At 36.2% G+C, this 11,486-nt stretch overlaps 1 protein-coding gene across 1 annotated transcript in view; it reads left to right on the top strand.

Moving 5' to 3' along the window:
• LOC113042869 (ras-related C3 botulinum toxin substrate 2) overlaps positions 1-11,038 on the top strand; it is a 13,367-nt gene extending 2,329 nt beyond the window's left edge. Inside the window, exons 2-7 of the mRNA XM_026201864.1 lie at positions 3,112-3,183; positions 3,284-3,401; positions 3,893-3,955; positions 7,794-7,953; positions 10,212-10,351; positions 10,615-11,038. Coding sequence (XP_026057649.1) covers positions 3,112-3,183; positions 3,284-3,401; positions 3,893-3,955; positions 7,794-7,953; positions 10,212-10,342 — 544 coding nt within the window. The 3' untranslated portion in view covers positions 10,343-10,351; positions 10,615-11,038. The remainder of the gene's footprint in view (positions 1-3,111; positions 3,184-3,283; positions 3,402-3,892; positions 3,956-7,793; positions 7,954-10,211; positions 10,352-10,614) is intronic.
• The last annotated feature ends 448 nt before the right edge of the window (positions 11,039-11,486 follow it).

The raw sequence follows: 11,486 nt of genomic DNA, 5'->3' as shown, positions 1-11,486 counted from the left end.
TAATAGACAGCCCATGGTCACTGCGAGCTGTCATTGTATGGAAAGGATTTATGCAAAGATTCTTACATTATTTTGTGTGTGTTCCACTTCTTCACTAGTCATGCTCAACTACTGATAAATATGAAAACCTCTAGAACTCAAACTTACTAAATGGTTATGTACACCATAAATGGTCACACCATACTTTTTAATCGACTGATTTCTATTCATATGCATGCAAATGTAGCTTTTGGAAATGCAGCTTGTGTGAATTTGCTGTGTACCAGATTTTGGTGAATGCTGATCTGTGAACTGTGTCACGTGGAGATGTGTGACTGATAGAAGATCGATGTGTCACGGTGTGACCCCTTAGCTGAATTACAAGTACTTAAATGTAAAAGCTGCAGTAACATTTTGTATTTAATATTATTTGTAATATGTTGATTTTATGTATTTGAGAAGGATGCCATAGTGTGACATCTTATCACAACCCACAGTTTCTAAATACATTTTGCATGCACAGTGCATGTCCAGTGTGTCTTAGAATCAGTCCTGTTATATAAAAAATACACGTAATGGTGCATCATGTGTTTAGAACTTTACAACTGTAAATCAGTTTCAGATAACTGACTGAACAAAGATAAACAAAAACAAATCACAGTAGGCTATGTCAGGGCAATACTTCAACCATTTATTTTCCCATTCAGTGAAATGTGACCCCCAATTGTATTATTATTTTTTTTGTTCATATTTGTTCATGCATGTGTCAACACTAATCCTGTAGCGCTTTGATTTTTTTCTTCCTTTTTTGTTTAGTTGTTTAACGCTGATGCTATTAAATACTGAGTTCTCTGAATTGCCATGACTTCCAGGTGGACATTTTATACTGTTCCTGACACAGATGAATATCTTCTGAGTATCAGTTTCTGTATGAACTCTTGCTTTCTGCGGAAACCAGCACTGCTAAAACACGAGGCCCTGCAGTTTTATACGATCAGCTCAAGAACAAGATATTTACACGCGAATGGCTATCACATTGTTTTTTTGCTCATGTTTAATGAAAGAGAGAAAAAGAGCATGCAGAAGTTGAAGCGGCCAAGGGCACATTTTAAAGACCGTTCAAAAAGAGTCTTGCTGTCTCTCTTCCTGGCTGACACCGCCCAACTTCCTGTCATCCTGTCATGACAATGCCAGGCCCCATACTGAGTTTTCTCTTGCCCTTTTTCTCTCTGAATCTATCTCTCTCTGTCCCTGTATCTATCTATATCTGATTCAAAACTTCAAAGAGCTTCAGAGTGCACCTCTTTAACAGTGATCTCCCACTGTTTTCTAATTATGTTTTCAGCGCACTGCCTCCAGTGTGTCCTGAAATTTGAGTAGATTAAAATGTATTCATGAATGCTTAGTGCTGAAGGAATTTTCATTTCTTTTTTTTCACAGTGGCTCTATACTCACAGACTCTGTTCTGTTAATATTACATTATTTCGTCATGGCTTGTCAAAGTGGATTACAGAAATTTAATGTGGACTTTTTCTGTTTTCTGTTTTTCTTGCGGTTGAATCCTGGCTTATAGTGCACAATACATCAGAGCCCAGCCATTCAGTCAAGTGCACACAAGTCTGGATAACTCAAACGACATGTGGTTATTACCGTGTGTCTATGTATGTTTTCAATCTGTATTTTTATTTTATTATTCGAATGGGAGCAAGAGAGAGAAATCAAGCAGTGAGTGTAATAAAGAAAGCACATATTTGAGATGTGACTGAACGTGTGTAGCATGAGGTGTGTGAGTTTGGCCTTGCCCTTGAGTAGCTCCAGTGTTTCTTGATGTGAGAGAAATGTAGCCACAGGCTCCTGAATACCAGCATTCCTCTCTCTCGCTGCCTGCAAGCATCAGCATGCGCTCCACTGAAATGTGTACACTCATATACATTCTTCTTTCAGCCCATATATCTATTTGCTGCTTCGGGTGACCTGTTTTCATACTGAATGTCATCTCTTTTTGAGTAAATGTAAGCATGCACAACTGTTTTGAGGTAGTTTGTGTTGCTCTCCAGTCTGCTGTCAAAGCACTGGATGTGTTGTATCTATCACTGGATCTGATTGTGACAGCAGTTTTTTTTTTTTGTTAATTTTTTCTAGTAAAACTCATTTCTGAGTATATACAATTCCACTGTTCCGTTGGTAATACGATATGACCCGTAAAAAGGGATGCACAAAAAGTGAATGACAGGAGTGAAATATATATCAGTAAGAGGCCGTTTAAAATCAGGAGAGCTGAGGAATGGTAAAAAACAAATCAAGGAATTTTATGAGACAATGAAATGAAAATAACAGAAATAGATGAGCAACAGAAATTGAACGCTACTTAAAAATAAAAATGCATAAATTAAATAATTATCATCTGGGAAATAGCTAATGTCGCCCTTATGCTACAAAACTTTGAAAGTCTTTAGCTTGTTGTTTTTTGTTTTTTCACAGCAATTGCGATTGTCGTCACAGATGTCATTTACAGTAAAACCTATTTCACACTTATATTGCAGCTCTAGACGATAGACATTCAACCTGTTATGCCGCCCTGATTCTACGGCAGGACTGCAAAACTCATGGGACTGGAAATGCTAACTTTTGAAAACAGGTTTCAAAGCGCAAGTTTTGGAAAATGATACTGTTATCATTCCTGTGTAAACTACGAAAACGTGAATTTGTGAAACCTGTGACGTCCCCAACTATGGATCTGGCATGCATAATACAGCAAGCCTTTTTGCAGATCCACGTGAACGGGGATTGTTTTGACAACGTAGCCATCTGCTCGAACCCGAGCCTCTCTGAGTTCACCTTTCATATATGGTTATTGCTGTATGTGGTTAGGATTTAAAATTTCAATGCCTAGTTCTTGAAATATGACCATATATAATGTTCTTTGTGTTTGAGAAAAAAATTTAAATTCACCATAGAAGTACAATAGCCTACACCTGTTCTTCTCAGTGGAAGATGGCTAGAGATACCTAGCATTCTCTGAAGTAAGTTTAGCAGCATGGGTTTTACAGAGAGTACATTATGTTGTTTGTTTTCCAGCAATCTGAAGAATAACTAAATGTCTTTTTTCTTCTTTGTTCTTTTATGTTTCAGTGCTGTGGGAAAGACCTGTCTTCTCATCAGCTACACGACCAATGCTTTCCCTGGGGAGTACATTCCCACTGTGTGAGTACCACAACAATTAGAAACGTTTGTTTTTTTATGTTAAACTTTACATTCGTGTCCAAATATTGAGAGATTGTGTGGGTTGGGTACTTTCCCTCAGGTTTGATAACTACTCAGCAAATGTGATGGTGGATAGCAAACCAGTCAATCTGGGCCTTTGGGATACAGCTGGACAGGAAGACTACGACAGACTGCGGCCACTGTCCTACCCTCAGACGGTACACTCCACCATAAACAATTAGTGGGACACATCCCAAACCGTGATCCATCACTGTCTTTGCTTTTTTTTTTTTTTTTTTAAATCAGACAGATTTTAAACTTTGTGTGTGGTAAAAATGTAAAACTTGAAATTTTTAAAAGAAGTCTCTATTTCTGTGGTGGTAAAACTGAATTATCAGCATCATTACTCCAGTCTTCAGTGTCGCATGATCCTTCTGAAATCATTTCAATATGCTGATTTGCTGCTCAAGAACCATGGCAACCATGATACATCAATGAATAGAGATTTCAAAAGAACAGCATTTATTTGAAATATTTTGTAGCATTGTAAATGTCTTAACTCTCACTTATAGTCAATTTAATGCTTCCTTGCTCAAAAAAAGTATTAATTTCTTAAATATATATGTATATATCTGACCACAAACTTTTAAACAGTAATATTTCTTCAGTTCATTCGTCTAATGTCATGTCCTCTGATGGTATTTTGCAGGATGTGTTTCTCATCTGTTTCTCTCTGGTGAGCCCAGCATCGTTTGAAAACGTCAGAGCCAAGGTGAGTCCTTACGGGTGGTTTAGTCTGGGTCTTAACGGAATACAAGAACAGTCACACCAGCATGAGCCTACAGACAAAATCCAGCAGCAATCATTAACATTCACATGCACAGTCACCCGCTGCCATTCTTTGGATGCTTAATAACATTCCCACATGCACATACCTTCATGCCCATAAACACATGCTCTGCATTGGACTGGACACTAGATGCCACTAGATGCATTAACCCCCTATGCATTTGCTGACATTAATTACAAACCTTCACTGGGTGCAGCAACCATATTCATATGGAGATAAAGTGATGTCGACGTCAGCTGCTATTAAAAAAAAAACATTCAGACATTCACAAATGAAGGCTGAGTTCCATCAGTGGTATTCAGCTGTTTTGAAAAAGAAAGTGGTTAGTGCTCAGGATGCATTTATCACACACGGCATCATCTTTAGCTGTATGTTTTTAAGCCAGCCAAAAGGTTCATTCACTAGAGACTCTATTTAGTAAGTTATTTATCTACCTCACACTCACAAACCCAAGTGAAGGGAGTATAATAACAGTGCTAGCAGCTCGGCTGTCCTTGATGTGAGGGATGCCAAAAGGGAAAACTGTTTTATAAATCAAAATGCTGGTTCACTGCTAAGTGCGTAGAGATCCAGTGTCCTGGGGGAAAAAAGTGATTGTATTGTCGTCAAGGGTTCAGGTGATGTAGAAAGGCTCAGGAAGGATGGTTAGGTCAACTTTGACACTGGATTGTGATTCTGGGATGATATCTTGTGTTACTACTGTACTTGCTCTTTACTCACTTAAGCCATAATGATTCTAACAAAGCAATGTAGGTTATCCTGCTGAAAAAGACATCTTAAACCAGCAGTCCTGGTTTGGTGTTAGTCTAGCTGCTAAACCAGAATAAACAACACATTTCTTACCTGTTTAATCAGCTTTGATGGCATTGATTGACCAAGAAAGTCTTGCCTGGGACACTGACATGCTGTGGATCAGCAGTGGCTTATATAAGTATAAATAAATATATATATATATATATTTTCTAAAGAGAACATGTCCCTGACAAAGTATTAATGTCAGGGACATGTTCTCTTTAGAAAGCTAAAAGTTTTACGTTTTTTTATTTAAACATCCTGTTCTCTCCATACAATCTTCAAATCAATAGAGTATTGTTGCGATAAACGTAGACATCATTCTCTGTTGGAAAGGTTTATTGATCGCAGGATCTGTGTTTACGTCAAAGTGTAGTTTGACTGAAGAAAATCTGAAATTATCTTAAACTTAAAGGCATAGTTAAAAATTCTGTCATGAATTTCACACCAGCATGATTTTACAAACGTGTATGACTTTGTTCTGTAAAAGATAAAAGAACATTTTGAAAGAAAATATTTTTTCTTTATTTTTTCAATTAAATGAAACGTAGGGTCCTGTGTTGTTCATTTTTTAAAAATATGTCCCTTTGTGTTCTACAGGGGGTAAAAGTTGTAAAGATTTGCACACGTATTAATATGCATGCTTATTTAAAATAAAACTTTACAATAAGATTCAATTTGTTAACATTAGTTAATGCATTATAATGAATTAGCAAATGATTTTTCTGCATTTTTAATGTATATTAATGCTAATTTATAAATACATTTTTGTTCATTGTTAAATTGTGTTTTTTTATATACATAAAATACAACAGATTAACATATTATTTTATAAAACTTAAATGTAAAAAAATGTATTAGTATATAGAAATTGACAGGAAGAAAAGCCGTAAGAGTGTTGTTCATTGTTGTTCTTTGGCTTTTGCATTAACTAACCAGTTTTTACTACAATTTTAACATCCATTGTGCAAAGTGTTACCAATACTGAGTGATCTTTGTATTGTGAATATTGGCTGAATCGAGCTTGGTAAAAAATAAAAAAAATAAAAATAAAGCCGTAGTGAGAGCACTAGAACAGCACTGCAGCAGCGAACGTACAAAGAGAATTCACAAAAACCAAAAAGAGATTGTCTTGGATAAGAGGAATCATGATGATCAAATAGAAAGATAGGTATGCAATATTGTACTGTTCTAGATTTCTTTTCATTAATAAAGTTTAAATGAACGAGCAAAGAGAAAGAAAGATTATTTCCTGCAGAGTTGTTGTTGTTCATATGCCAGACTTTATCAAGGTCTCTGCAGCATGTCTAAGGTGCCTGAGATGGAACGGAAAGCAAATTGTTTGTGATATCAATCATTCCAGAACCACTCGAGGCTTAATCTGGTCCAATTTACATTGCTTAAAATCAGCGTTTGCGTAAACAAGCACGCAAAAAGCCCTTTGAATTCCTATTAAGTTCAAACAATGGCAATCTCATCTTGCCGGTTCCTTAATGCCTTTTGCTTTCACTCCCAATCAAAGACCTTCAGAAGCTTCTTCCACGCTTTTCTTTTTCTAGCCTCCCGGTCGTTCCCTTTATTATTTCTACAGTATATTCCTGAGTAGTATCCATGGTAACACTGGCCATATGCAAATGTAGTCTTGATAGATTGTGCAAGGTTGAGGAGACAAATTAAAATCTATTTAAAGTTTGCAGGAAAGCGCATACAGTAGATGCACTGGGGGTCGTAAGACGTCACATGGCCTGTGCTTTCACATCTATTCGGTAGCAATCACCTGCCATGTAGATGTTAAGTGTGAAGAGATCATTTCTCATTACTGATGTGAGCTGATAGTACTTGAAAATGTGTTGCTGCGATAATCGTTCGCTTTGACTAAAAGTGAGTCTTAGAAAGCTGAGTAGCTACCCGCCCATCTGCCAATCGTAAATGCCTCTGCAGATATGCTGATTTCTAACGAAGGCCAACGTTTTGTGTTTTTTAAACCCATTTGAAGTCTCTTATTAAAAAGCTTCAAGAGAAGAAACCAAGACACCTTTAAGTTGCATAGAAAAGCGCTAATAATTGAGCCTCTGAGGATCTGAAAAGGAAATGGATGTAGGTTAGTGCTCAATTTAGAATCTGAGTCATAGAAGGAAATGTTTGTTTACTGCTCTTTTTAAAGTGAAATTGTTTGCTGTTTAGCTTGCAGTGCAGAGTCAGTTTTGTTTGTCATCATCTGTTACATAGTGCTAAATTGGTTCAGATTTCTTTGACTTCAGAGATCAAAACATGGGAGTAACAGCATCAACAATATTAACTTATAAATGGATAACTGCTTTGGTATTTTAGACTGTGTTCGCCGATTTAAAACGTGTGTGTCTGTTGGCATGACAAGAACACCTACTGACCACTCAAGGTCTGCTAAACGTGACTGCATGGGTTGTTTTGTGCAAGAAATCTATGGTGTTGTGCATGTCAGATTAAAAGACAACATTCAGAGGCCAGGCCTTGAGAAGCGCACCATCAATGTTCATAAAGCCTTTTCATCTGCTTTGCAGTGACGAAATGGTTTTTGCTGCATTTTTCACATAGTCTGCACACTTTCTGAGATACCACTGACATTGCTTATGTACTGAGCATTAACCAATGATTCAGTCAGTGATTTTCTGTTTTACTTGTTCAGTGATAACTATGAAAAAAAAGATAGAAAATGTAAATATGTAATGGCATAATAGTTTTGACAATCTATATATGTAATTGTTCCATAAGGCTATGAATTAATAAGCATTTATTGATAATAAAAAATCAATTTAATGTCTTTTCATTTACAGTAGCATGAACCACGAGTAGTCGAGTAACTAGAGTTTTTTGTAAATAAAAAAATCGACTAGTAGAAATCAGTAGTCGTGCAACCCCTAGTAACTACTACTGTTAATGTGTCAACTAGCTCTGTAACTGTTTTGACATGCTCCTCTGCTCCCTCTAGTGGTACCCTGAGGTGAGGCACCACTGCCCTTCCACTCCAATTATTCTGGTTGGCACCAAGCTCGATTTGAGAGATGAGAAGGAGACCATTGAGAAGCTGAAGGAGAAAAAACTGGCACCGATCACTTACCCACAGGGTCTCGCATTGGCCAAAGAAATAGGTAAGGTGGCAGAGGTGGATTTGTCCATTTTACATCAGTGGATGACAGTACAGTTCAGTACAGTTTTTGGCATCAAGATTTTTGTTGTTGTTTTTTGTCAGAAATTAATACTTTCATTCACCAAGGATGCAAGGATGCTTATTTATATATATATATATATATATATATATATATATATATATATATATATATATATATATATATATATATATATATATATATATATAAATTTTAATACATGTTCTTCTGAACTTTCTATTAATCAGAGAATCATGAGAAAAAGATATCTACAAAAACATTTTCAACATTGATAATTAATATTAAGAAGAAATATTTATTGAGCCCCAAATCAGCATATTAAAATGTGAGTCATGTGACACTAAAGACAAACAATAGAGTATTGTTTGCTGAAAAATCTGTTTTAATATATTTTAAAAACAGTACAGTTAATTCAAATTGTAATTATTTTTACTGTATTTTTTATCAAATAAATACAGCCTTCATGAGCATAAGAGACTTCCAATAGCATTCAACAATACTAACCTTTCAGTGTTGAACAGTTCTGTACTTGAGTTATATATTTCTGAAATAAGCCATCAACAACCAAAAATAATTTTTTTTCCACTTTTTTAACTAGCTGCAACACTTCTGTTGGAAATCTGTTCATAGAAAGAAAGAATAAGGCTTAAAGGGATAGTTCACCCATAAATGAAAATTTGATGTTTATCTGCTTACCCCCAGAGCATCCAAGATGTCGGTTACTTTGTTTCATATTGTTTCAAACATATTTAAAAAACTAAACAAAAAAAAACATACACATACAAAACCTAATTAAACCCTATGGTTCATGATGATACGTGGATGTGTAAAGACACAAAACGATCGGTCTGTGCAAGAACCTGAACAGATAGGTGGCAGTAATGCACTTATGAGTATGTGATCCAGCATAAATCAAGAAGAAGACGCTTTATGTGCAGGCTGTAGGCGTTTCTCAATTTCAAGGAAGGATCCTCGGAAGCCAGAATTTCGAGGATGCTACTTCATCTACATCTGTCGAGCTAAATATCCCATACACAGGAAATTATGCACATGTGTATCCTTCGCGCTCTCAAATCACCCACAATCCTATGCGCTCAGCTTTGCTATCTTGTTCAAAAATTCAAAAATGTCGAACGTTAGCGGAGTCGGAGCATTAACAGTTTTTATTTACGTTACCAAACATTAGTTATAATTGTAGTAAACATAAGTAAAGTTTAACATTTAAATGCAGTACAAATTACTACCATATTGATGTTGTAAATTATACAAATACAAATGGCTAACTGAACCTGACCTGTCATTTAACAATTGTTAGCTTGTATTCATCATCGGCATTTCTTTTATAAATAACTAGTTAAGTTGTCCATTGTAATTTAACAATACCATTCACAGTGTTATTCAAACGGACCTTTTCACTGATGCAATTACGTGCACTTGATAGCCCGTTCCCTTTACTTGTTCTCCGAATGCTAAAGAGGAGTCTCGCCTAGCCTCTGAAGGAAGTGACTTGGAAGGACCAGTCCTGCCAAAGAAGTATCCTTGACATTGAGAAACGCCTAGAGTTTTGAGTAGGCGCTCATACAGTTCAGGCATTGCAGTGCATCAGAGGTTAAAAACTATATCAATTCTGTTCAGTTTCTTGCACAGACCGATCGTTTTGTGTCATACATCAATGTATCATCACAAGCCACAGAATTTAATTATTATTTTTTTTATGTATGTTTTTTTTATTTTTTTATCATTGTATGTTTTAGCCATGATTCCCATCCACTTGCATCATATGACTAACAGACTTGCAAAGGTTTGAGCTAAAAATCTAAAGCAGATAAACAGCAAATGTTAATTTTTGGGTGTACAATCCCTTTAAGATACAATACAAATGCAAACACCGTTTATTGTCACATAATCTCTAAATACACAAAATTGCAAAGCACCACGTATCATGCCACAGATTTAGATGCTAAATGCAATTTGTTCTCAGTGTGATTTGAACTAGCATTTGGGAGAACACATGGGCTCGTACTCCTACATGCTCAGATATGACAGATTTGTGCACACCTAATACACCCAGACATCTGGTGCTTAGTATCCCACTCAGAGTGGATCAGAGATGCTTCAGTATGCATACAAACTATGTTTATAATATATATAGAGAGAGAGAAAGGAGGTGTTCTTAACAAACCTGATCTGTGTGCGTGCGTGTGTTTGTGTGTGAACAGATGCAGTAAAATACCTGGAGTGCTCTGCTCTCACTCAGAGAGGTCTAAAGACAGTGTTTGATGAGGCCATTCGTGCTGTTCTCTGCCCACAGCCCACCAAGGTCAAGAAGAAGGGCTGTGTACTGCTCTAAGGATACATGGTACATTGTGTGTTGTTTTTTTTCTGTTAAGACGTAAGTCAGAGAGGGAGAAGTGCATGCATAAGATTTGAGATGCCACCTCAATTACAGCGAACAGCTTTTTTCTCTTGCTGCTTTGCAGTAGTTGCGTCTTACAAAAACGCTCCAGGTGGATGTTAAAGACAGTAATTCTGATTCATGTCAAAGGCTATTCTTTAAAAAGAGGATGTGAGGAGATGCAAAAAGTAGAACATCCACTGACCTTTTGTGCTTTCTGTTTCCAGATTCTTCACTGTACACGAGGTACCAGAGAAACCCACTGGTTTTCTCCCACAAACCAACAAGGGATGCATTTACATTACGAAAGCCTTTCTTCTCTTTTTAACTGAAAATAATTCTTGAATATGTCACAATTGATGACAATGAAATAATATTGTTGTTGAGAAAATATTTAATCATGTTTTAACTGATGTATTGTGTTATATTGTGACTGGTTGTGTTGGAGTGTTTTTGTTTGGTACGTTGTGCATTGTCTTCTTAAGACAGTATAATACAAGTGATCTTCATTTCTGGGCCAAAAAAAAAAAAAAGCACAAGTACTGGCTGAGTTGAACTCAGAGGGATTTTTTTGACCTATGAATCACATCCACGGAATACTTGTATAGCTATTTTAGGCAGCAATGGCAAAAATAAACTTGTTTCCAGACAGTTGTTTTTTTTTTTGTTTGTTTTTTTTTACTTGATGTGGCACCCTCTTCATCTCGTAGGTTAAGAAGTTAAGAAGTAAAGCAGTGTCAGGTCTTTTTCACACTGCAGAGTTCAGGTTCTGAGTCTGTTTTAGCCATGTGTGGCATGCTAAACTTGGCACAAGAATTTGCTAAAATGAGTAAAAAGCAGATGCAATCATCTCAAATTGTGACTTTATTCAACATATTTCTTCGCTGAAGTAAGCCATTTCCAGTGAATGTGCAAGACATCCAATTCATGAGTCATAATAGGTAAATAAATATAAAATAACTAAGTGGAAAAAATATTCACGTTCCTTTCTCACCTTTTTTTGTGACACAAAGGGACTTTATAATCTACAGAACTTCAGGTGCGACTTTATAATCTACAGTTGTGACTACGACTTCATTCCGACTTTATTTGGCGATAA

Source organism: Carassius auratus, chromosome 3, assembly GCF_003368295.1.
Source record: "Carassius auratus strain Wakin chromosome 3, ASM336829v1, whole genome shotgun sequence".
NCBI lineage: Eukaryota > Metazoa > Chordata > Actinopteri > Cypriniformes > Cyprinidae > Carassius > Carassius auratus.
The sequence above is the reverse complement of the archived record's forward strand: the minus strand, read 5'-3'. Positions and strand labels throughout refer to the sequence as shown.